The 27,744-nt window shown below is 40.9% G+C and overlaps 1 protein-coding gene and 1 long non-coding RNA gene across 2 annotated transcripts; one reads left to right on the top strand and one right to left on the bottom strand.

Moving 5' to 3' along the window:
- Positions 1-25: 25 nt before the first annotated feature.
- nhlrc2 (NHL repeat containing 2) lies at positions 26-25,848 on the top strand. The gene is made up of 12 exons (XM_004080265.4): positions 26-225; positions 2,300-2,452; positions 4,873-4,922; positions 5,512-5,917; positions 6,158-6,279; positions 6,353-6,482; positions 8,130-8,223; positions 8,447-8,678; positions 9,991-10,113; positions 10,218-10,427; positions 10,538-10,751; positions 23,949-25,848. Exons 1-12 carry the CDS (start codon positions 63-65, stop codon positions 24,212-24,214), a joined length of 2,163 nt encoding a protein of 720 aa, XP_004080313.1. The 5' UTR covers positions 26-62; the 3' UTR covers positions 24,215-25,848.
- On the bottom strand, positions 9,023-13,017 carry LOC111946372. Its single transcript, XR_002872051.1, has 2 exons — positions 12,122-13,017; positions 9,023-10,444 (listed from the first exon to the last, which is right to left on the bottom strand). It is a non-coding gene; the product is annotated as an uncharacterized LOC111946372 (long non-coding RNA).
- Positions 25,849-27,744: the final 1,896 nt, after the last annotated feature.

Raw genomic sequence — 27,744 nt, forward strand, 5'->3', positions numbered from 1 at the left:
GATTGGCTCGTCACTACCAAGCAACTGATGACGTGCAGACATTCCAAACGCCTTTTGAAAACATGGCGTCCAAGTGTAGCCTCTCCACTCTGTTTCCCATTCAGAGTCAGCTTGATTGTGACCTAGAAAACGCCACTACGCAAGAAGAAAAAGAGGAACTTGTTCACCAGTTTTTGGAAAGGGTAGACGAGAGGGAAGACACGAAGATTCCTGATTTCCAAACAGGTTAGACCCTCTAGCATCTTTTAACTTCCGCATAGCTCTGTGTTATTCTGTCAAAACACCTTCTCTAAAGTTTGCTAACTACATTTTACTACCATTTTAAATAATTGAGAACTGAACACACAGAAGGCACTTTCTGTTGTTGGATTCAACCATTTTTAAAATTTTCATTTTTATATCATTTTTCTCAGGTTTCCTGTCTTTTTAAGGTACAGATAACCATCTCCCCTCAACAGCAGCTGACAAAAGACTTTGGAAAACAGTTTACAATAAATATATGTTTTATACTAAAACATTGTAGCATTATAACTAACAGTTTGCTCTCAATTTTATTTACAACCTATGTTTTTTCAAGCATTTTTCTGCGAATCTGAGGTTTGTTTTGTTATCTTATTTAATAATTACCTCACCAAATAACATCACAACGATCCAAAGTAGACTAAAACAAAGTAGGCTGTTAAAGGTAAATTATTTTAAATGTATTAAACACAATGTATGTATTTATTCCTTTTAATGTTAAACCCACCAGTGGAAAAACTCTCCTGCCACAATTTAACCACAAATGCTCGTTGTTGACAGGCAAGTAAATGTTATTCCTACCTTTTGATGCATCATAGATAACAGCAGAACTGCATTAAATTATAATTTAAAGGGGAAAAAATTGTTTGTGAGTAGGAGTTTCTTTAAGCTAAGTTCAGTAAATCTCTCATCTTAGTTAGTATCCCACCTTACCAGTAGGGGGTGATATTTTTCACATACGAGACAAAATATTTAACTTCATTAAAAAACAATTATGTTTGAGGATAAAATATGTGATATCTTAAAAATTCTTGATATTGTCTAAAGCAGGCATTGTTTTTTCAACAAACCCTGTCCAGATATCTTTTGGTTGACACACCTGATCCAGGTAATCAGCAGTGGGGGGAGGGCAAGGTCCATCCCTGTAGTAATTGCTGCTTGGCTGTGTATAAAAAACTTGCAGTAGCACTTAATCAGGCATTTATGAAAACTAGTGTTGCGTCAAAAATGTAGCTTAGGAGGTATTTTGACCTAACTATCTTTGCAGAATTTAAACATTTAGAAAGTTCCGTCCTGAAATCCCAAACCATCATATTACCGCCACCATGTTTCACTGTTGGTTGGGTGTTAATTTCAAAAATTGTCAGCCTACATCTGATGTTACAATCTTTCAAAAAGATGAACTTTTGTCTCATTAATGACAATATTTGCAAACTTGTGCAATAACTTTGGTGAAGTTATACTGTATTTTAGGTCAGCAGTGCTTCTCTTCTTGGATGTTTGTCACATTGACGGTTTTCTTTCCTTTTGTTTTGTTAATTTATGGGGACTGCTTAGAACTAAGTTTGTTAATTAAATGCTGGGCAGGGCTCTGTTGTGACCTCCCGAGTGAGTCGTCATGTATTGGAGATATAGAGAAGGTTATTCTGTTTGTTTTGTCAATTCTGACAGATTTTAAGTCGGTCCAGTTTCTGGAAAAATGTGCTGCTTTTTAAAATATTTTTGCACATTTGACCCTCAAACAAAGCTCTTTTAAGTGATTTATTCCTCCCCCTTCATCTATTGGTTTGAGAACTTGAAGCCCAACTGAACACACAGAACTGCTCTGTTACATCAACTTATAGTTTCTCCACAAAGTTCCATGTTTAGATTGCTTTTTTTTTCACGATTTGTTATTGATATTTTTTGGTTGATACCAACAATTTCAGTTTAATACATTTTAGTTTCACAAATGTGCAAAAACAATTTAATAGAAGTAAGAGGCACATGTTTTTTATGGACTTTTAGTGTCAGCACTTATGTATTTTAAAATATTTTCTCGTTGTAACAATTGATGCATAGATTTGTAAAAAAAACTTTTTGCTTTATTTCACAACCCTCATATCTTCTTCAGTGTGTTTAAGAGTCTCTGTCATCTAGTTCGTAGAAAAAAAATGTGTTGTAAGAAAAAGAAATAGAAGAATTTTGTTGATTGGAGATTAAAAAGACATATGTTTGCACACAGATTGATACATTTAAAGGGTGGGTGCATTTCTGACCTGTTTTAGTTTTGTTCTAGGCTTAGAGTGGCTGAACACAGATGCGCCGCTGTCTCTAAATAAGGATCTGGCCGGGAAAGTGGTGCTGCTGGATTTCTTCACTTACTGCTGCATCAACTGCATGCATATCCTCCCTGACCTGCACCAATTGGAGAAGAGACACTCAACTCAAGGTCTGGGCAAATTGTTTGCATCCACTTCTTCTGGCCACAAAGGATTTTTTTTTATTTAAAAAAATAAATAAATCACATCATCTTTTCTTTTGGGGAAAAATAGTGTTTCTAAAAAGTTATGCTTTTTATTTTTTTATTTGAAACCCTTTTAAACAGACCAAGAGGAAAAACAGTTGAATTTTTTTAGCCATTTGGACCTTATCAGGTACATGAAATAAGTCATTATCTACAACAGGCAGTAAAAGCTTGAAATTAAAAGATTAGCTGCATTTGAAGAATAATGTCTTTTCATCGCCCAGTACTCCCCTGCTTTTCAGGATTTAACAATAAGCCATCACAATCATAATTGCTATGCATAGTTGAAAGATAAACAGTGTCAAATATGCTTTTATTTTGTAGAGGTTTGGTTTCAAATTTGGATTGGCAAACTGTGCTTTGCTCCGTTTTAATAAAGGTTTCTTTAAACTCATTAAAATAGATTTTAATTAAAGATGTTTAGCTCCTACAATAGAAAAAAAAACATTTAAATGTGTTTAAATCTTAATGAAGCTGCATCATTGTACTGACACATTGATAGATTGGCCTGCACATTATTTTTTTTTTTTGTATTTTGATGAAATCTGGGGCTCATTGAGAGCGGCAGCAGCAGTCTGGCAGGTGTTACAGAGTAAAGGCAGCTCGAGTGCGGCGTTGTGTCACACTGCATCAGGGGAGCTGGGAAGCGAAACTAGAGTATAACCTCCTTCTGCTTCTCTTCCAAGTGCAGGAAGGTCCTTATCTCCTCTGTAAAAAGACAGCAGCTAAAAATAAGCTCAAGCTGCACTGTAAGTGACTACAATGACTTTGTGCTGCTGTAGTTGTTATCACTGCACTGTAATCGCCTCTTTAGCAGCGTTATTTCATTCAATTAATCACAAACTGATACTGCAATTCTTTCTGTTTTTATAATCAGATCCACTTTTTGATAACAAGAGAAAACGACACATTTTCTAAACTCTTTTCATTGTTCGGTCTTTGCTGAAGTCCTTTTTAGTTGACGGTCACACGGATGCTGCCGCACAGCAGCACACCCGCCTTATCTTGGCTCTGCTATGGGTACAATGTGTTTGCTGCTCTGGCTTCTGAGGTGTGGGGGCCGTCCTGTCAGGTCACTCCTGCAGAACGACCCCGCCGTCACGACAGTCTGCGCCGCAGTCGACTGGCAGAGGTTTTGAGGGCTGAAGCAAACTACAATTTTTCAAATGTAATTATGGAAGCGACTGTTCGCCTGGGTTGAAAACGTGGAGCACTCCAGCAATCACTTTTTGTGGTTGGTTGCACATAAATCCATGCGAATAACATCGGCCTTTATTTATTTTTCTGTCTGTCCAACTGTTTGTCTATTATTGTGGTTGTTTATCTGTTTATTTGTTTGTCTTCTTGGTTTTTATTTTTCTTTATTTGTCTCTTTGTCTGTTTGTCTTGTGTTTATTAGTCTAGTCTTTATTTGTCTATTTATTATTTGTTTCTTTGTTGTTTATTTGTAAGTCCTCTTTTATGTTTATTCATTTTAATTGTTTATTTGTATATTTTTCTATTAGTCTATTCATTTTTTGTCTATTCGTTTGTCTTTTTAATTGTTTATTTGTCTATTTATTTGTTTATTTGTATGTATGTACCGGTAAATATGCTGGATTATATACATGATGCTATAGTTTACATTCCTAAATTGTCCCGAGATTACAGAGGATCCATGGATTACATAGACACAATAATTGTTGTACAAGAACAGTTTTTGCAGGATAATGCTCATAATTTTACTTCCTAATCCCCCAAACATCTCACGGTCCAATCAAAAGTCTGAATTGAGAGCGATGAAGCCGTCGTCCACCCAGTCAGCCTATTCTTGGTGCGCTTTGATCACTACAGATAAAGCAGCACGACAGTCGTTTGCAGCCGGGAGCATTTCAACCTGTGCAAAGCCTCATTTAAAGCCACATTATGCTCTGTTGTGTCTCATTTTCCACATAAAAGTCGCGTCTGTTTACACATTTCTCTCTCGTACCTGTCTGCTTCTGTGAGACTTAGCGATGTATTCACAGACATTTGATAGATTACTGCTGGCACTGGATTTGATGTAGCAATGAGGTTAATATAGCCCAGCGATGTGATGAGCTTTTCTTTTCCTCAGTCCCTTAAAATTGAATAAATTCTATTTTTCTTTTTTTTTTTAAAGGCCGATTGTGGTACACCTCGTCAATACATCATGCATTGGCCTTCCTTCATAACAGTAGCACACCTCAGACATTCCTTGAGTCAATAAACTCCTCCTTAAAGCTATTGAGACACGCTTATGTGTTCATAGTCTTCACTTTCCAGGTTTGTTTTGTAACATTATCCAAATCACTTTTCTGTTATCTGTCCGTCAATGTCTGTTGCAGATGGGTTGGTTATTATCGGCGTGCACTCTGCAAAATTCCCCAACGAAAAGGTAAATGTTTGTGGTTTTGGGTTTTTTGGGGCCTTTTTAGACCAAAAATGTCAACTTGATCATTCTGAAATCGCACTTAAAGTATCACTAGAAAATGATCTTGCTCTATTAAACCCTTATTATGAATAATTGTTTTCATCAATTAGGAAATTTTCATTTTTATTGTGTCTGTAAATATTTATCTCCTAAGCTCCCTAAACAAACAGCTAAAATGGAATCATAGAGCCTTCTAAAAAATTAATTTCTCTCAAATAAACTGATAAAAAAAAATGTTGATAAAGACTTCATAAGTCAAAAACCTGACAAATGATTTTACTAGCTGGACTTTTATTGTGAAAAAAATATTTTTCTCTATTGTCCATGAACATTCAATTGTTCATTTTGCGGATTTTATAGTTACTAAAAGGTCGAAACTTTTCTATAAATTTGTGACCATTTTTTCTGAAAATATTCCAAATTGTGGTCTCTAAAGCCCCCCCAGAGCTAAAGATGATCTCGTTTTGCTTCAGTTTATGTATTTTTGTTGTCAAAAATGTATTTTCAGAGGGCAAACAATTTCCTAAGTGGTGTCTGTAAATTCTGTTTTAAGATCCTGGATAATATCCGCAGCGCTGTCCTTCGCTACAACATCTGCCACCCTGTGGTGAACGACGGAGAGGCCAGCCTTTGGCACGAGCTGGAGGTCTCCTGCTGGCCGACTCTAGTTCTACTCGGACCGCGAGGCAATTTGCTGTTCTCCCTCGTGGGCGAAGGCCACAGCGAGAAGCTGACTCTCTTCACTGACGCCGCCCTTCGATTTTATGGAGGGAAAGGCCAGTTGAAGGCTCACGCTTTGAAGATTAGGCTGTACAAGGATTCTTTGGCGTGCAGCATCCTGTCCTTCCCTGGGAAGGTGGCCATCGACAAGAGCACCCAAAGGCTGGTCATCGCAGACACGGGACATCACCGAATCCTAGTGGTGTCTTCTGCTGGACAGCTGCTGCATGTCATAGGAGGTAAAATGATCCCAAAAAAAACCTTCTTTAATCTTCTATATTTTGGTCCATCTCCTCTTTTTTATATGTCCTCCATCATCAGAAAATGGTATGGCAACACAAAAAACATGACTTTCATTGGAGTGGGTCTTTAAATACTTGAATGTGTTAAGTTATACATCTTTAACGACATAATGAAGAGAAATGCTCTTGGAAAGGAAACATTTAGGAACGATTGGTGGTGCCGTTTCTCTGTTTCAGGACCTGCAAGTGGCAGGAAAGACGGCAGTTTGTCCGAAGCCTCCTTCAACTCCCCTCAGGGCGTCGCGTTCAAAGGAGACGCCGTGTACGTGGCCGACACAGAAAACCACCTGATTCGAAAGGTTAGCGCCCTCCATGGCCTCCTGTTTGTGACGATGAGGGGCTTTCATGCCTGACTGTCTGTGTTTGGGGCAGATCGATCTATCTGGAGGAAGAGTCAGCACCATAGCGGGCGCTGGTGTTCAGGGCACAGACAGAGAGGGCGGGGCCGTGGGAGTTCAGCAGCCAATCAGCTCCCCCTGGGACGTGACGCTCGGCACTGCCGGTGAGTTTTTGTGAACTTGACAGACGTTATTTAATTGTTTTCGTCCTCTGTGCATGCCCTTTTCCTCTATGCTCGCCGTGCCCCCCCCCCCCCCCCTCTTGTTTGTCATCCTCTTTAACAAACAATCACTTCTAGGGGTCTGTGTGATCTCTCATGTCGTCTGGACTTTGTGGGTCTTGGTATTTCAACTCCAATGAAGGTGAAGGAAAGGTGGACTGCCAACGACGTAAACGTTCAGGGATTTATGATATTCGTGTCCAACAGCTTCGGGGAGGAGGGGGCTTTCATTCATCATTTGTGATGGTGAAGCCAATCATCAGACATCCCTTTACACGAGGACTGGCTCCTTATCCGAGGCTCAGAGAATTTAGAGCATAGAGCATTAATGCTGCCCTGAGAGATTAACTGTGGTAATATAAAAATATATGTATTTTTTTCAATCTAAAGTCTCCTCGGACTGTATAATGTGCTTTCGTGGACAATGGAAATGTCTCCTTTGTTTTTTTTTCTTTTTGAAGGTGGCTCAAAATATGAAGCACTAAAATGCATTGATGGAAAGATTAATAATAATAAAAATAATAATGGATTGGATTTGTCTGCACTTTTCCAGATGTTCAAAGCGCTTACATTGTGTCCATTATTCAATTACTCCTGATTCATACTTGGGGATGATAACTACTGTTGTAGCCTCAGCTGCCTTGGGGCAGACTGACAGAGGCGTGGCTGCCAGTTTGTGCGCCTACGGCCCCTCTGACCATCATCGGGACATAGCCTAGTGTGTCCGTAGCTACAGACTTCTATTGAAAAAAAAACAGCTATTACTCAGTCATATTTGTTTGCTCTCAGTCATATTTGTTTGCTCTGTTACTTTTTTATAACATGTTTATATTTTTTCTGTAGTTCTAGTTAGGATCTGACCAATCCAATCACTCAATAGAAGTACGTGGTCTAACGTCGAACATTCAAAGCGTTTGATTCTCCTGAGTTCACGTTCAGTGGTAGGGGTGTGGCCTTCCAACAAGCTCACGTGGGATTGGCCAAAATAGATGCCATAGAAACATCCGCTCTGACCGATCGCTGCTTACTGACGTCTTCTGGCTCCAATATGGCGGCATCTGTAGCACAACAAATGGCGACTGGATTCACTTTTTTTTTGTTGTAAACCATCTTCTGTGGGTGACGTGGCACTCACTCAGTCGAGAAAGGATGAAGAGATTCATCACATGACATTGGTTGGATGGATTCATGGGGGTCAGTGTTGTTTGGATGAATGGATCCTCAGGGCCTCCAACCTCCAGCTGAGTCACATCTGCTGGTTCAGGAAGGCTGTTGACGGCTCATTTTTGGTTCATCAGGGTTTCGCATAAGCTAAAACGGGGGAGAATTCTACTCTTTTTTTTCTTTCTTTTTTTCTTTTTTTTTTTTGGGAAGTCCAACCTTGATTCTGGACGCTTTGAATGCTTATCTCAGATTTTAGGATTGCATTATTGTCTGGATTGAGTCTAACACCCCTAAAAAGACCTTTTTCATTTCCTAATCCTGTCTCTGCAGAGTTTCTAAATGAAACTGACGCCGGAGAGGATGACGCTGTTTACTATTTTCCAACTAATAGTGGGTTTGCTTGTTGGTTGTGTTTCTTGTGTGTAGGTGGGGAGGAAGACAACGTGCTGTGGATAGCCATGGCAGGGACCCACCAGATCTGGGCTTTGTTCCTGGCAGATGGAAAACTGCCAAAAGGAGGGTAGGAGGCGTTCACATGACCACACCACCTCCAAAAATGGATGTCCGTGCATATTTTATATGTTACAAGTCTTCCAATAAATAGCCAGTGGGATTAATTGATCATAACTGAACATTTTTCTGGGTTGTCATTTCCATGAAATAAGAAGTATCAGTGTGTTTTATCTGTATTTAAAATGTAAAACTTCATCAGTGTGTGTTTTTTTTTTTTTGCCGCCGAACAGCGAGTTTAAGGCAGGGGTGTGCGTGCGATGGGCAGGCAGCGGCAGCGAAGAGAACAGGAACAACTCCTATCCTCACAAAGCCGGCTTTGCGCAGCCGTCCGGTTTGGCTTTGGCCACAGAGGAGCCCTGGAACTGCCTTTATGTGGCCGACAGCGAGAGCAGCACCATCCGCTCGTTGGCTCTGAAGGACGGAGCTGTGAAGCTGCTGGTTGGAGGAGAGAGGGACCCGCTGGTGGGTGCACAACATATGACGTTAGTTTTAAAAATAAAATTAAGTTTAGGACTGAACTAGCAACAAAAACTCAAAAATAAAAGGGTTTTTTAGTTTTTTTCTATTTTAATTTTCTAACAAAGACTTGGTGTGGCTCTTCATAATTCCACTCAGTAGGGAAAGTTTTTGTGACAGCATACATTTTATAAAATCTTTTAAAATCACAATCCTCTTTCACCTTCAAAAATAAAAAAAATATAAAGCAGTTTCTGCTTTTTTTTAGAAAATGTACATCTCGAACCCTTAGGCAGTCACAAAAGTTCAGAGTTGTTTTTTTTTTCATTGACTAAAGATATTGATTTAGGACAAAACAACAAAGAAAAAAATACTTTTTTTTTTTTTGCTGCTGCCCCTGAAGATCTATTTTAGAAAGAGGCGCTTTTGTTTTCCTGCAGGATTTCTGAACTGTATACTGTTTGTATTTTTTGGAGAAATCCAACACTTCTGACAACTCTAACTACTCTAAAAAATATTAATATTTTCGTTTAAACCTGAAAATAAAATAAACGTTATGATGAGTATTTTTTGTTGAATATAGTTTTTTAAGTGAAATAACACTAATAGAAAATAGAATATAAAAAAATCGCCTGAAAATAGTAAAATGATCTACTTTACCAGAAATCTTATATTATCTAGAATCAAGGAAAGTTCCGTACAAGCTTCCAAATAGACAAAAATAAGCTAAAAAAGCAACTGTATTTCATGTATGACCAACTTTCATCCATGCAAAATGTAAGTGTGACACGGCTTTTTGCTCCTAATTACACAAAAAATGTTCAATGGTGCTGATTTAGAGTTATACATATAAAAAGTTGTCCCCAATTTCTCACAAACTGAAAATATATTTCCTGTAATAGTGATTTATTTGCAAGGTTTCAGTTGATTTGCAGCCACATTTACTGCAGTTTTTTCCTCTTGATGTACCACCAACAACAAAAAAAGAAGTTTCTTTCAGATTTTTTGTGTGTGTAATTGATATTTATATATCCTGACATCCTGCTTTCTAAATCTCAGAAGTTTTTTTTCTACAGTTTGAACTTTGGTCTAGTAGGAACTGCTCTGGTGCGTAAAGATGGATATTTGTTAAAAAGAAACAAACTTGTCCTCATTGATAATCATCAACCTGTTTTCAACAGATATTTCACCTTTTCTTTTTCTTTTTTCTTTTCTGATCTTATGATTTGGGGCAAACAAAGATGCAGTTTCAAGGCTTTTTTTTTAAATATTTTTGTTTAATATCATGTGAACATCTTTTTTCTCTTCTGTGATCTAGAACCTTTTTGCTTTTGGGGATGCAGACGGCAAAGGGGTGGAAGCCAAACTGCAGCATCCTCTCGGTGTGGCTTGGTCTCCTCGACAAAGCTTGCTTTATGTGGCGGACTCCTACAACCACAAGGTAGCCGACGCACGTCACGGGGTCGCTTTGGTTTATGGTTCTTGCATTTACCCCAGGCTGTTGTTGTTAAAGCAGTTTTGGTCTGGTTTGATTACGTGCGTCAGATCAAGGTGGTGGATCCGAAGACAAAGGTTTGCAGCACGCTAGCAGGGACCGGAGAGGCCGGAGATTCCTTGGGTCCAGAATTGACTGAATCCTGCTTTAATGAACCTGGAGGAATCTGCGTTGGCGGTGAGGGGAAGCTGCTTTATGTGGCAGACACCAACAACCATCAAATAAAAGTTCTGGACCTGCTCTCCAAGACCGTCTCTGTGGTAAGACTTGACTGTATCTAAACACGTTAGAGAAAAAGAGAAAAGAAAAAGAAAAAAAGTGTAATTAACATTCTTTAAAAGGATTTTCTCCTGTCTCTTCTCCCAAACAGTTTCCGGTCTCCTCTGAGGTCACTGACTCCACTGTGTCAAAGCCTTTGGGTCGTACCAAAGCTCCCCCGCTACCCAAATCCGCCGCCAGGAAAGAAATGCCACCGGTGGAAGTGTCTGCTGGCCAGACTGTCACCATGTCACTCACATTATCACTTCCAGAAGGAGCCAAACTGACCGAAGAGGCACCCAGCTGCTGGGTTCTCTCGGCTGAAGGTAACCGGCAAAAGTCTTCACTGTGGAACGATCTGTTCTATCCATTGGTAAATTCATAAAAAGGTAGCTTAGAAAAAGAGCAGCAATGGTGTTTATGGTATCTTTTTAATGCGGTGTTAGTTTTTTTTCCCCCACGTTTCATTTGTTTCAAGTATGAAACCGTCAACCTCATTTAAACCCTGCTTTACTGTAGAAGCCAACATTAAAAAAGATTTTTCTGGTGACTTTCAAACGACTTAAAACGGGAAAGTGCCACTACGGAGATTTTGCGCATTTTTCATGTATGAAATTTTGATCTTTGGTGATTCATGCGTGATATACGTAACTCCTCAGTGTTTGCTGCGTTCAGCGATGTGCACTGATGAAGGGTTTCAGCCGACGGGTCTCTACGTGAATTCGGTTTGAAGCTGTTCAAAGTTTTTGGCCTGTTGAGAATTACGCGGGTTATGCGCAATCATTTCGTACATTTTATGCAATTATGCACGATTTTTGTGAGATGCATACGCAAATTTGTGTCTTTCCACTATCGTTCCACGTACGCCTAACAGACTTTTCACACATGAACCACCCATGTATAACTTTCAAATCGCATTAAAATGATTGAATTGATGCACGAATCACTAATGAATTGCATCTCATCATCACATTAATAACGCACGGTTAATGTTTTACATTGATATGCGTGTTCTTTGCGTTGTTTATTCATAGTACATCTGTGAAAATATAACGTAAAGAACCAGAATTTTTCTCACTTTTGCCACATATATTCACGTACGACCAATTTTCATCTGTGCATTATGCACACATTGTGTGTGAAACAACCTTTGGGCAACTCCTAAACGTGGTTTTAAATCTCAAAATTAAGTTTTTTTGTCAAAAAATCCAGCTGAATACAAACTTATTTTCAGTTTGCCTGTTTGGAATTTATGTTAAATTGACTCAAGAACCTTGTTAAAGTTCAGTTTTTATGTATGCAAGCATTATCTGGACATATAAACATCACAATAATGTTAACCAGATTTTATTTGAAAGACTAAATTTTTTTTCAAAATAAAAGCTTTTTAGAGAAATTCCCCTTAGCAAAAAAAACAAAAACAAAAACTGCATCCACTTCTGCTTGGTAGAAATCCAGACATTTTTCTTTGGACCATGTTTTTATAAACATTTAACACCGTAACATGATGTTTAGCTAGAACACACAAAACATGTATAATTGGTTACCTTTTAATCTTCAATGTTAATAAAAAAAATTACGTTATCTTTCTACTTTTATGTTCCACAGCTGAGCATCCCGTTTTCTCCTATAAAGATGTATTTTGGTCCGGCATTCTGTTTTTTTTTTTAAAGTAATGGCTCTGAATGATGCTTACCTGTGGATTCCTTCAGCCCACATGCGAAGGACGGACCAAAACTCAAAAACCAATGGCGTCCTTATCCTTTTAAACACATTTTCTATGGGAGGAGCAGCTTAAAGTGGATGCTTGTTCAACGTTGTTCCTCTCAAATGTAGCCTGACGATTTAGAGCGAGTGTGAAGTGATTTTTAGATATCCTGTGAGTGGCAGTTGATGGTTTGTTCATTAGGCTTAAAAACAAAAGTGTTTCCATCCTCCTGGGTGATGCAGCCAGCGGTTCAGCCATGTCAGCAGGCTATTTTTAGCGCATTTAGATAAGACAACATGCCTTAGTTCACATAATTAACTAGCCGGCCATGTTATGTGATCCTCTGCTGGCTCATTATGTCCAGTCTGGACTTCAGCTGATCGTATCAGTGCAAAAGGCAGGAATTTTAATGGATCGTGTTAGAGGACTGTTGAAAATCATCGCTTTTTTGTTTTATTTTTTTTTGTGCGAGGCTTTTAAAGATGGCTGCCGTGGGATCCGTCCCTTGACATCAGTTTCATTAATCACAGCCGGCATGGATTTTGTCATTCTTCTCCGATTTTTCTCACAGTAGAAACTCCACGAGTTCTTTTCTTTTGCATTGATGGCTCCTCTTTAGGTTTGACTCCGCGCTCCAGAGCCGAGATTACCCAGCGTCCTCAGCCGCGTGTCATCTGATTTAGGCTCAGAGGATCAAGGCTAACGTTTCACACGATTCCACTGAGCAGTGTTGTGCAACGCTCAGCACTGACTCAGCAGGCTTCTTAAATCCAGATGCCAGGCCGGCACTTTATAACAACATGTCCGATGGCTGAGATCACGCTTGGACTAAACGGGAACGAAGAGTGATGTTGTTTTCCTCCAGGTTTGCAGAACATCTCTGGGGAGAACTTGGGTCACTCAGTAGGTGGACATCCATCTAAAATATCTGTAACATCCATGAGATTTCCTCACCATGACGTCTTCATGGTCCCAGCACCCTCCTGTGTTTTGACTTTCTTCAGTGTGGTTGCTGCGGTAACGGGCATGCAAGTTAAAACTTCAAATTAAAACGTTTTATTTAGACATTTCCACATGTTGGTGTTACATTTCCCAGCTTCTATGTAACAAAAATGTTTTGATCAACCAAAAAAAAAGGTTACTAGTATTATTATGATTAGTATTATTTGTACTAAACAGTAAAACAGACATAATCCTGCATAAATCCCAACTATTTTTATAAACTCAAAAGTTAATTTCGATATGAAAGATTATCATTTGGGTTCATGTTGGCAGAAACATGTCAACACTACATGCAGAGTTGTTTTTCTTGTGCTGATAAAAGAACAGAAATAATAATAATTATTTCTCCGTCTTTTACTTAATTAAGTCTTGGTACACTTTTTTTTTCTCAAAACAGTAATCAAAAAAGAGAAAAAGCAACAGATAGTGAGCACCAACAAACATGAATTCCTTAATTTTAACCCGTTTAAAATACAGACAGCATTTTTTATGTTTCTAATTTTTTTTAATTAAATTCTAACATACTTTTTTATATAACCTAATACTCGCATATCTCTTTAACGTTAGTTCTAACTTAGTTCTAACTTGAGGTCTTGCTTTTTAATTGTAAACATAGTCGTTTTTATTTATTATAAAGTAAACATTTATGATGCATTTACCTTTGGAATTTGGAAATGGTTTATTTCTAGCAATCAAAGGAAAAATATTCAAGACAAAAAAAATTGTGACATATTCATATATTTATGTATCCTCATACAGGTTTAAAGGATGTCATTATAATCATAAATAGACATATTTTCACATTAAATAGGTTTGTCAAAAGGAGGAGTTGAGCCTTATCCTTTAAAGGGAGGGGGAAACAGTAAACTCATATAAACCCACCCCAGTTAGTGTTTTTAAAAGGCAACACATTATTCCAGACATTTCAATCTTTCAAAATAATACATTTTACTTATTCTGTCAAATTTGATTTGTTTTTTGTAAAATAACAATTGAATTTTAATACATAAATTTATATAAATCAATCATAACATTTTTGTAACAAAAAATTATTTTTTTCTTTGTGGCACTTTTGTACGGAGCCCCTAAAGGGACATAAAAAGTGGTGGTGGTGGGTGGTGGTTTTTACTTCTGCGTAAAGTACTACTCCAAACTTTTCTTTCGTTTTTTATTCAAGCTTTCTAGTAAATTTGAAAAATTCCAGTAACCTTTTTTTTTTTTTTTTTTTTTTTTTTTTTTTTTTTTTTTTTAACTTGTCCTGTCCAACAGCTAGGCAAACAGATGAGAGCTGAGGGCCTCTTGTGTTGGACATATTTTATTCTAACAAGAGGGGTTATTCATCTTCAGACAAACCAAAGGTATGTCTGAATAAACCCCTTTTGTAATTGAGGCCAAACTTTATTAATTTCAATCATGTTTGAAAATCTTTGGTGTTGGACCGGACGGAAAAGGAAAGAGGGGAACAAGAGAGAGGGACGTTAGAGAGAGGGGGGGGTAGGAGGGTGATAATAGGAGGGGAAGGGGGGTAAGACCATGAAGCAGCATAGAGCAGGCAGGTTTACTGGTTGTTTATCGTTACGGTACGGTTCAAATGTAGTACAAAAAGGGCGGGGCCTGTTCACACACACTCAAATATTATCAACACACCTGCTAGCCGCAGAAATGTCCACATGTCAACATGCACACAAAACAGATAGTGTTCACGAACGCATACTTATGCCTTTAAACCAACTAGTGTGAAATCTTTCATTCATTCAATCATGCAAACTATTAGTGCAAAGGTGAGCTAACACCTGTGCTCAGGTGAGTGTTTATGTTCTTCTAAAATGGATGGTGGAATGTGAAAAGAAGGAGGAGGAGCGCCCAGCCACCCCCACACCCATACCCCCGCCGCAGCAGCAGCGGCAGCCGGAATTCCCCCAGCGCCACACGGGAACAGGCAGGGAACAACCGCCCCCGGGCGACCAAGACCGCCACCCAGGCCAGGGCCAGCAGGACCGCCGCGAGGCCCCCAGAGCCAGAGAGCAGGGAGGCGCAGAGGGAAAGAGAGCGCCGCCCCAGCCCAGCCAGGAAAGCAGCCCCCCGCCGCGCCGGAAGAGCCCAACGCAGGGCCCCACCGGAGAGGGACGCCCACAGCCCCAGACGAGCACCCCACCACCACCCAGGAGTTCCGGGCATCCCCCCGCCCCGACCCCAGGTACGAGCCAGGACCCCCCAAGGGAGACCCGCTCCGCACTCCAGGCAGCCACCCACCCGGCCCACGGTTGGTCCAGGTAGGAGCAAGGCAGGGGCCCGCCGCCCCCGCCCAGGAGGGGGGAACCCCGGGGAAAAAAGGGCGGCCCATAAGGGATGTTATAAATATGGCCCGACCAGGCTCGGCCATGTTGGAAGTTTGGCGGGGCCCAGCGCCCAGGGGCAAGGACCAGGACCCACCCCCCAGGGACACGAACACCCCCGGCTCAGGTGTAATATGAACCCCCCCACCGCGCGGAGAGAGCACCGCCGGGCCCAGGGAGCCGGCACCCAAGGGACACGGCCGCCATCGCCAAGGGGCCCACACCCCCCACCAGGGACGGGGTAGGGGACAGATGGACCCAGGTCCCACCTTCCTTGTAAAATGTGTGTGCGTGTATGGGTGTTTGAGAGGGTGTTTGTGTGCATGTGTGTGTGTTTATGTTTGAATGTATATATTGAAGGGGGAGGGGTGTGTGTACTAAGGGGGGTGCAGTTAAAATTGGCGAGTAGGGCACTAAGGGGACATCTCCTGATTACTCACAGTGATGTCCCCTCACCCTCCACACCAAGGGGCCCTAAATGTCTAAGGTGCGGTTAAAATTGGCGGGTAGGGTGCCAGGAGGACATCTGCTGCTTGCTGGCAGTGATGTCCAAGCACCCCCCCTACCAAGGACCCTACGTGTCTAAGGTGCAAATAAAACCGAAAGAGGGGGGGCCCACTCCATACGGCAACCATAGGAGGGGGGCCACTCCCAAGTAGCCCCCCCCCAAGGCGCATCGCAGGCTAAACCCCCCACCCCCTCACCCTAATATGAGGTTATATAAGGAAGGGGGTAAGTTGGGGACAGCTGGTAGACTGTCCCCCGGTGGTCAAACAGCCGTCCCCCAGCCCACCCCCAGCAAAGGGGCCAGGGCCACCCAGCCCAGGGGCCCACCCCCGGAGGCGCCGACACCCCAGGCCCGGCACCACCCACCCCACACAGAGAGAGAGGAGCCAGAAAGCGTCGCCCCCCCCGGAGCAAGCCCAGGCCCCCACCCCCAGACGCCGGCCCTAGAAGAGCTCTGGTCAGGCCTCGACGGGACCGAGGAGGCCAACCGGCCGAGGCAACCACTGATTGCCTCAGCGGAGACCCCGACCCGCTAGCCCCCCCGACCCGTACTAATAATGGGCCCCCCCTCCCCCCCAGAACGCCCCCCCACAGGACAGGGCCGACAAGCCCCCCACCCCACCCCACCCCAGACCCCGCAGCCGAAGCGGGTGACACCCAGAGCGACCGGGGGCCCCGAGAGGGTTGTCCCGTCCCGTCCCAGAGCCAGGGAAGGGCCGATCCCAGCCCCAGGTGCAGATGGGCAGCCCATCCGGCGCCGCTGGGCCCCCCCCACCCGAGCAGGGCCCCCCGCCAACCCCCCCCAGCACAGGCAAAGGGACCACCCCCCCAAGCCAAGCCAGACCACCACCCCACCCCCCCACCACGCACCCCCACACCCAAGCCCAGAGGACCACGCAGCGCCCCAGCCCGCCCCACCCAGGCACCGGACCCGACCCCCCGACCAACGGAGCCCCCCACCGCCCCCGCCAGGCACCGGAAGCCCCGACCCCCACCCCAAACCACGGCAGAAGGGCAAGGAGCAGCGACGACCAGGCCCCCCACCCCCTAAGTCATGGAGTCAACCACAGGAGACCAGAGAGACTGAATTCTTTCAAAGTTACTTGAGCTTTGGGCTGACATTTTTTCCAAGCTGATATGATCAAACAGCAGATTTCTGTGTTGACTTATGTTTATATTTTTCTTGTTTTTCCAATTTATTAAAATAGTTTTTTTGGCAATACAAAGAGTTATGAAAATGATAGATGCTAATCCTTCTTCTATATCGATGGCACTCATGTCACCAAGCACACAAAGTGACGGTGAGGCAGTGATTGAAACCTTAAGCCAGACTGATAAATCGGCACATACCTGCTGCCAGAGAGCCCTGACAGGAGTGCAGAACCACAGTGCGTGCATGTAGCTGTCGGGTAGATTATTATCACAGTGCTCGCAAATGTCTGAGTTACTGAGACCCATCTTGAACATCCTCTGTCCAGTGTAGTAAATTCTGTGAAGAGTTTTGAGATGGATTAGCTGCAGATTTGGACTTTTTGTCAGTTTAAAGGTGTTTAGACAAAGTTCTGACCAGAAGCTTTCATCTGTGCTGATGCTCAAATCTGCATCCCATTTTTTTGTTGGAAGGGCAATATTGTTATCTAAATTACATAAAAGTTTGTATATTTTGGAGAGAGTTCTATTCATTGAAAAATTAATCAGAGTGGTAACTACATCTGGTAGCTTTAAATCGTCGTCTTTAATTTTATACTTTTTAATAATACTTGATTTAAGTTGCTGATATTCCAAGAAGTTATTTATTCCATGTTTGTCTTGAAGTTCCTGGGGGGTTATGAATCTTCTATCAATAATTACGTGCTCTAGTTGTTTTATGCCCCCTGCTTGCCAAGCTGGGAAGTGAATCATTTTTTTGTTAATAAGGATGTCCGCGGGGGGGCGGTGATGGCGGCTTAGGAGACGGACGTGTTTGCTCGGAGCTCTTAGGCGCCCAATTAATATCTGAAAATTCTCTTTAAAATTGTCCTATTTTTTTACTTTACTTGGAGTGTGTTATGACTTTGGAACATTTTTGGACCAAACAGCACCTTAAGATGCCGAATACAAAACGTAAAAACAAACAAATCGCCGATAAGTCAGCTTCACATGTGATTCAACATGGCGACCAGGACGACGAGAGTGATATGGAGCTGGAGCCTGCGCTAGCTAAAGCACTGGAGGTAATGACTTTCAAACTCATGTCGACAATCAACGACAAGCTAGACCCTCTGGCTAAAACAGTCCTCGCACATACGGCTGAACTTAAGAAAGCCAGCGAACGTCTGGATGAAGCGGAGGCTAGAGTGCTACAGCTAGAAACAGCTAACGATCCACTCCATGCTAACATGAGAGCCCTGGAGAAGAAAGTGGACACTCTCACGGAACATATTGACGAGCTGGAAAACCGGGGACGGCGCAAAAATGTCCGCATATTTAACCTTCCTGAAAATGTGGAGGGTAACGATGCTTTAGACTTTTTTGAACGCTGGCTACCAACTTTCCTCGGTGTGGATATGAAAGGGGGACGTGTCAAGTTGGAACGAGCACACCGCTCTCTGGCGCCCAAGCCCGGGGTCGGCCAGCGGCCGCGCCCGGTGATCATCAGATTCCACGCATTTCCTGATAAGCAGAGAGTGATGGCGGCGGTGCGGCGAAAGGCTGCAGAGGGCGAAATCATGCTGGATGGAAAGAAGATCTCTTTCTACAACGACCTGTCGGCTGCGGTGCTGCAAAAGCGAAAGGAGTTCACACTGGCCAAACAGCGTCTGAGAGAAATCGGCGCGGAATACTCCATGCTGTTCCCGGCGAGGCTGCAGGTGTCATTCAACGGCTCCCGAAAAACTTTCCTCTCGCCGGCGGAGGCTCTGTCGTATGTATCCAGCATTACAAATAACGGCTGAATGACGACGCCGATGGTTCTAAATAAGGCGTGGGTTGCTCCTAATATTTATTTTATGACTCATTAAGACTCATGCTCATGCCCTATATTTTTATTTTTTATTATTTCTATCTTTTTTTCTTCTTCTTCCTCTTCTTTTTATTATGTGATCATACCAAACTCTCATCATTTATAACTGGCATCTTTACAGGATCAAAGGAGAACTACTCCAAAAAAAAAAAAAAAAAAAAAAAAAAATTAAGGGCGCTTAAGTAGCTGCCTGCCACAGTATAGCATTCCTGCTGGTTGTTTGTGCACCTTTCCCAGGTGCCTTTCAGGAAAGCTATCCCCAACCAACCTGGGGAGAAACCCCTCACCTTTTTTGTTTTGGTTCATTGTTCTCTGTTGTTTCTTGTTTTTATGTATTATGTTCTTGGATGTTGTTTCTGCTCAGCACTGGTCTGTTATGTTATTTAGTGCAAATTCAGAAAACTATACTTGTTGTTTTCTTAAAGTCTCTCATATATCTCATTACTTATAATGTCACCAACTAAAGTCAAATTTTGTTCATGGAATGTAAGGGGTCTGCGGGGGAAAATTAAACAGAGGAAAGTTCTCTCTCTTCTACACAGAGAGAAAGTGGATGTGGCATTACTACAGGAGACACACCTCAATGATAATGAGCATCTGAAACTCAAACATGGCTGGATTACTCAGGTCTATTTTTCCTCTTTCACAACCAGTAGCAGGGGGGTGGTCATACTTATGAATAGGAATTTTCCTTTCCAGATTGAGACTTGTATCAAAGATAAATATGGGAGGTATGTTATCATCAAAGGTGTCTTGCAAGGTGAAGAAATTACTATTATGAATCTGTACTGTCCACCAAATTATTCCCCTGATTTTTTGATTAAAACATTCTCTCACTTCTCTGAATTATCTTCTACCATCTCCCTAGTAGGAGGTGATTTTAACTGCTTACTTAATCCTTTGGTAGATAGATATCCTTCTCGAAGCTCCCCCCCAACCAACCAAGCACGAGCCCTTTCTGCCATTTGCGACGAAATCTGTCTAGCTGATGTTTGGCGAACCCTTCATCCCACTAACAAAGAGTTTACTTTCTACTCTCCTCCTCATAAATGCCACACTCGTATTGACTATTTTTTTATTCCAAAAGTTCAGGTGCAACAAGTCTCTTCTTGTGAAATTGGAAATATTTTGGTTAGTGATCATGCAGTGCTGTATCTAGAATTGACTGTTACCTGTATTTCTGCAAGGAGTAGGAGGTGGAGATTTGATGTGCACCTTTTGAAAGATCAGACATTTACATCATATTTTACTAAAGAATTTAAAATTTTCTTTGATATCAATTCAAAGTCTAGCAATAATCCCTCATTGCTATGGGAAACATCTAAGGCGTTTATCAGGGGCCTAGTCATTGGCTATTCTGCATCTAAAAAACGTAAACAGATAGAGCAACAACAAAAGCTTGAAAGAAAACTGCAGGATATTAGGAGAGTGTTAACTAAATCACCTGAGCCATTATTATTACAGGAGAAATGTGCTTTACAAGCCGCTTTAAATACATTGCTAACTCAGCAGGCCAAAAGTGCCCTTCTTTTTTCCAAGCAGAGGCTATATGAGTTTGGAAACAAACCTAGCAGATATTTGTCACATCTAATAAAGGCCCAGTCTGATTCTCAAACTATTACTTCAATTGTTGATGCTACTGGCAATCGCTTCTTTGACAATATACACATTAATAACATATTCAAGGAGTTTTACAAAGAACTATATGAATCAGATCTGCATCCAGGAGCTTCAGATGAGATGGTGTCTTTCCTTTCAGGCCTGACTCTCCCCAATATCTCTGAGACTCAAAAAGCTGAACTGAATGCTCCTATTACTAAGGAGGAGACCCTTTTAGCGCTTAAAGCATTGCAGTCAGGTAAAGCTCCTGGGCCAGATGGTTTAACTTGTGACTTTTATAAAGGGTTCCATCATGTGCTGCTAGAACCTTTTCTGGCAATGCTAGATCATTCATTTATCTCTGGTTCTCTCCCTCAGTCACTAAGAGAAGCGGATATTACACTCATCCTAAAAAAAGGTAAAAACTCTGAATATTGCGCTAGTTATAGGCCTATTGCCTTGCTGAACCAGGATCTAAAATTATTATCAAAAATTTTGGCACTGAGACTAGAAAAAGTCCTGCCCTGTTTAATAAAAGAGGACCAGACAGGCTTCATTAAGGGTAGGAGTTCCAGTCATAACATTAGAAGACTTTTAAATATTATTAATATATGTCAAGTGCAAGATATGGACAGTCTAGTCATCTCACTAGATGCGGAAAAGGCATTCGACCGCGTTGAGTGGCCTTATCTGCATCATATCCTACATTTATTCAATTTAGGGGAAACATTTATACAATGGGTTAAGTTATTGTACAATAACCCCTTGGCCTCAGTTATCACAAATGGCTGTAGGTCTGACAGTTTTTCATTGCATCGCTCGACACGTCAGGGTTGTCCTCTCAGCCCTGCACTATTTGCTTTGGCAATAGAGCCTTTAGCTGAGTCCATCAGGCAAGACCTGATAATACGGGGAGTCTCTGCTGGCGGAACTCAACATAAAATATCATTGTATGCTGATGATATATTATTGTATGTAACAGAACCCCCATCTTCTATCCCCAGACTCATTGAAATTATTCAGCATTTTTCAACATTCTCTGGCTACAAAATTAACTTTTCCAAATCCCTAGCCATGCCAATGGGCAGACTCAAAAGTAGAACAAACACACTGGTAGCATTTCCTTTCCACTGGTCATTATCAGGATTTGTATACCTCGGTGTTCAGATCACTCCCATGTTTCATCAGTTGTTCAGGGCTAACTTTACACCTCTTCTTAATACTATTAGAAAGGACCTTGAAAGATGGAACCCGCTTCCCCTCTCCTTGCTTGGTAGAGTATCAATAATTAAGATGAATGTGCTACCAAGATTATTGTATCCTTTACAAATGATCCCATTATTGTTTTCCAACAAATCTTTAAAGTTACTCAATGGTTGGCTGAGTGAATTTATATGGCATAAAAGGAAACCAAGGCTTAAACTTTCAAAATTACATCTTCCCATTTCCAAAGGAGGCCTAGATTTACCCAACTTCAGACTTTATCAGTTGTCATCTATTTTAAGATTTGTGGCAGAATGGGTGAGGGACGACCCCACATCTGTCTGGCTAGGCCTCGAAAAATCACAGACTCACTGCTCACTTCCTGGCCTTCTGTCCTGCAAAAATCTGAAATCTGTTAGAAATCTGTGTGGTAACAACCCGATAATCACTAACACAGTTAAGGCGTGGTTCTTGGCCAGGCGGCTGGAGGGGAGGTCTTTTTTAACTCCTATTCTTTCTCCTATACAAGGCAACCCTGAGTTTCAGCCGGGCATGATTGATGCAGGTTACAACATCTGGACACAAAAGGGGATAAAGAATATGTCTCATCTGTTTACAGGAAACTCTTTGTCTTCATTTGAACAGCTCCGTGTCAAATATAACCTCCCTAACAGTCACTTCTTTAGATACCTACAAGTCCGGGATTTTATATTTAAGAAAACAACCTTGACCTCCGATTCTACGCCCTCACAACTAGAGAAGCTACTGCTCACACATCCTGGTAAAAAAATAATCACATGCTTTTATAATGTTCTAAATCAGACCAATTCATTGACTGTACTAGAAGCAGTAGAGAAATGGCAGACCGATCTGGGTGTGATTATTGATGATGATACATGGAATGTTATTTGGAACCAGACAAAACGAATATCTGTTTGTAATAATGCCAGGCTCTTACAATATAAAATTATTCACAGATTGCAAATCTCTCCAAACAGAAGACATCAGATGAACCCTCAAATGTCACCTATGTGTTTAAAATGTAAATCCTCACTGGGAACTTATTCTCACTGTATCTGGTTCTGCCCTAAAATCCTATCATACTGGAGAGACATTTTGGAGGACATGGAAAAAATATTAGGGACAGCCCTGGTCCTGAATCCGGTTTCTTTGCTGCTGGGTTATAGGGACGATAAAGTCATCTCTACGTCTGGCAGATTGTATGACATCCTAACATATGCCGCACGTAAAAATATTTTTCTGTCATGGATCAGTGACAAACCTCCATCCAAAGCAAACTGGCATAGACTTATCATTGAACTCTTTCCTCTGGAGTACTTGACCTGTCTGCTCCACTCAACTAAAAGTGATTTCATGAAAACGTGGACCCCCTATCTTTGCTTTACCAGTCTCACTATTGCTTCAATACTAAACAACGTGATTGTGGACTGACTCTATTATTATTATTTTTATATTTTTTTTTGCTACTTGTCTTATCTATTTTTATTTGCCTTGGTATAAAAAGGAACTTTAATTTGGAAAACACTTCTGCAGAAATGTACACGATTGTGGACCAATGTTGTGCTGAGCAATGTTTGTGTTTGTTAAAAATGATGCTTAAAAGTCAATAAAAATACTAAAAAAAAAAAAAATAAGGATGTCCGGGTTGTTCCAGATGGGTGTCATTTTGCACGGTTGAATTGATGATTTTGATATTTTGAGAAATTCCCACCAGGCTGTTAAGGTGGCATTTATATTAATGCTTTTGAAACAATCCTGTTTTTTAACTGTTTGGCTAATAAATGGTAGCTGTGACAGGTTGATCTTTCCACATAACACCTGTTCCAAGTCTAACCATGAGTTGGTTTCTGGATTATTTTTTAACCATTTTAAGATTCCAGTAACCTTTTTTAAGAATTTTTTTCTGTTTTAGAGCCTTTACCTAAGTTTTTTCTATCAAAGGGGACAAACTTAAAGAGTGTAATTAAATTTCCACACCTATAAAATCAAGATATCAAGATACTTATGGTCTACTTTTATTTTGATATTCTGCATAATAAACGAGCGGCGGCTTTTATTATGAAATGGGTTTAATGCAAGTTTTGCGTCATCTGCATCTACAACATCTTTTTTAAATCCGTCAGTCTGACAGCTTCCTGTTTCCTAGGTGACGAGTGGCTGCTGGACGGTCAGGTGACGACAGGTGAGGTTGTGGATCTCTCTCAGCCCATCAACATCTCGACCAGACTTCCAGCGGCAGAGACGGAGTGGAAAAACAACAAGCCCTGCCTCACGTTGGGAGTGTGGGTGTTCTATTGTTTGGAGGCAGGCAAAGCCTGCATGATGAAAGCGGCCTCGTTTAGCCAGCCTCTTCACATAAACAGCCATTCTGGAGAGAAGCAGGTCACCGTGGCGATTGCCCACACTTTTTAAAAGCACTAACTGCCTTTAGAATCCACACTTTGGGGCATCAGTGGGAAAAAGATGTTTATTCGTTGCCTTAAACATGAGATTGTTGTTTGTGAGAGACTGGCTTTTTATAGAAAAACTAGATTTTCTGGAGAATTTCATTTCGGACGACTCTGATGTTCTTCCTGTCAGACATGATGGATCGGGGCTGCAAACTTCCCGACTGGGCGGCATGCATTGAGAGGAGTTTACTGCATACAGCAACACACCATGAGAAGTACAGGTTTAGAATTAATCCAATTTGGAAAGCTTAGAACAATTGATTGATTTGCCTTTTACGTCAACCCTTCAGTTTTGGGGGGAAAAAAACAAACAAACCACGGATGCATTTTTCACATGCATCAGACTGAGAAATAAAAATTCAAGATTTGAAATAAGATTTAATTTTAGGACTGAAACCAGCGCACAACCTTTATAAGGATCTAACGCCAGAAATCTTCAATGTCATGTCCAATGGAAGCAATATCAGGTAGAAAAGGGGCAAACGTGAGACTTTTTGCCCAATAGAACAGGTTCAGGAGACCACATCTATGCAAAAGAACCGCTTTATTGCCATTATGATGTTCCAAGTGCTTAAAAAGATGCTTTTTCTCCTTTCAAATCCATGTGTAGCACTGGTTGGAGTGTCTTCCTTCAAGCCCAGCTTTCATAAATACTCGTGTCTCTGCAGCGTGAGCTGTTTACCAAGCCGCACTGGCCCAGAGCTTTGTCCTGCGCCTCCTCCCTCATTATTGCCGCTGATACTTACGATTACAAATATTTGCAACACAAGGAGGCCCTTTGATTCGGACCATAAATACGTCTGTTATCTGTTAAATAAAGTGCTTGTTTGCGATAAGAGACAGCAGCGTGAACCGATGACACCGGCGGACTTGCTGCTTGCTCCACACACCGTCGGGTATGAAAAACAGAGCTTCCTTCTCTCTTTATTATTTTTTTCTTTTTGGCTATCAAGCCTCACAAAGGATATGAAAGAAACACTGCTGCGTTGCATTGTGGGTCCCATTATGTAACATAATGCGATATGGCAGCTGTTGATCCATGTTTTTCCCATATTGATTTTCAAGGTGTACGAAAGGGCCGCGCTTTGATTCCTGTGTCCCCGTAATTGTCCCGCTGCTTTTATTTACTTCTTATCGTTTGGGTCCCGGTGCCTTGAAACTGAAGGATGATGCAAACCGATGACACTTATGCTGTGTGTCTGACACCAAAAATACTTGTTTTTTTTTAATCCTTCTATTCCCACAAGTTATTTATTCAAAATGAAGTATTTTCAGAGTTCTGCTATCCCTCTGGCATTTTTTAATGAACTGTAATGAGCTCGAAAGGCATTAAAGCTCCTAAAACGGTTTGCTTTTCTTTGCATCTTCAAGGGAATTCTTGAAGCAATAAAATATTTTAACAAGTTTTTCATCAGTGATGAACAGATTCCCCTTGCTTTTCTTGTTTTCAGCCTTTGACAGATGGAGTCTTTCATCCATTGATAAACTAATAAACTTGAAGATAAATTGCAGATCAAATGGGTTCTTTTGTTCCTTTTCTACATGCTTACTTTTTGTTTAAATAAAACTTGAGGACAAGCCTGTGTCAAACTAATTTACTGATTGTGTGGTCATTTTGCGTGATGCTTTACACATTTAAGCTGCACTCCGTCCCTCTGTCCATCCTGAAACAATTTGGGCAAAATATGAAGCTAAATTCGAGAAAAGATGCGTCTTTTGCTGCATGTGTGAAGTACATGTGGTGAAATTTAAAAAAAAAAAAAAATCTAAATCTATATGCTTAAGCAGTATTGGGAAACAAAAAACCTCATAAAAGAAACAGGAGGCTTCTTAAAAGGAAGAGGTCAAAGGGCGATACTGACTAGTCTTGTGCATCATACAGGTTAGTACCGCTACGAACGCAAATCTAAAATGGCATTTTTCCGATGATAGAGGACATATGTTAATGGGAATTGAGCTAAAAAATTGCATTTCTTAGTATTTCTTCATTCAAATTGTTGTGAATCAGGAGCAGACGGAAACAAATCCATTGGAAAAAGAGCTTATTTGTGACGTAACAAAAAAATATGCTTCCTGCTCTGAGCTATCATCAAATAAGGGGGGGAAGAGGCGGTGGGGTTGCTTCACGTCAACAATCCCGCCCACTATTCAGAGGTCACTTTATAATGAATTCCTGCCGCTGTGAAGAAACTTTGTTCTAAAAAACTATGTTTTTAAGAAAATTATTATTAAACCTGCATAATCATAATTTAAAGAGCACTCGTAACATTTTGAAAATAGACCAAAAGATTATCAGAGTGGACTATCTTAGTTACGGAGCCTTTTAGTTATCACCAATGGAATACTTTTGCAAATCTTGCAAAAGAAGACTTTCATTTCCCAAAGGTCAACTAAAGGTCAACACATCAGGCCCATACTGAGGATGATATTTCTTTACGTCGGGACAAAAAAAAGTCTGAAGATGGCTTTTCGTTCAGGACTGGAATCAGACTGAAGCACCTGGGGGAAAAAAAGGAAAAACAAGATCTGCATTAGTCTCTTAAGGATTGCTGTTTTATCAGAAATGAAGCATGGCGGCAGGAGGGTAATGATTTGGAAAAGTATTTTTTTAATTTGGACACTTCTATTAACCCCTTGACGTCTACTGATGCATTGAACCACTTCTACTCCCCTTTTCTTTATTAAGCATCTACTTGAAAGCAAAAACCTTAGTGATTTTTTTTTTCATAGCTGGAAGAGGTTAAGCATGAAAAAAAAACGAAATTTAATCTGCTAACTTACCAAAAAGTATTGAGAGTTTGAGAACATTGCAAAAACATTTCAAATATTTTGTCTATTCCTGTACATATAGTTTATTTTTTTCAGCTACAATGTTTTTTTGTAAATTAAATCAATGTGTCTTAGTTTTGGGGTTATTATGGGGTATCCAACAGTTCAGAAAGCTCCATCTGTCTGGTTAGGAAATATGGAGTTATTAATGGATGACCTGGATTTGCTGCACCTCCAGTCTGAGCAGTGAGAACGTGGAGTTTGGCCAGACGGATAATCAAAGAAAAACTGTTATAAATGAGATTCAGCTTTACTTTGAGGAGACTCGCCTGCACAGATCTCCAACATTCAGATGTTAAATAGACTGAAAATCATTCCTCATTGAAAAACTCTGCTGGGAAGTTATGAAAAGGCTCCTAAAAAGACCCCAGACAATGAGAGTAAAGCAATAAAGGTATAATATTCAGATTCAGTTTGTATTCATTTTAAATTAAACCTGGTTTTTCCCTTTGTGTCAAACATAGGGGAGGAAGCATCATTGTTCAAAAGTATTGGGAAACCAGTATGAATAAAAAGAAAGATGAACACCCATTTACAAAGTAAAATCCAATAAGAAAGGTGTTCCTAAATTAAAAAAAAAAAGTTCAAATAAATGTTTGAAATAGAAAACAAGAAACTTTGAAGACTTTTGACTTTTCAATTAATCTCACTTTTATTTTATTC

This window comes from Oryzias latipes, chromosome 19, assembly GCF_002234675.1.
Source record: "Oryzias latipes chromosome 19, ASM223467v1".
Lineage (NCBI taxonomy): Eukaryota > Metazoa > Chordata > Actinopteri > Beloniformes > Adrianichthyidae > Oryzias > Oryzias latipes.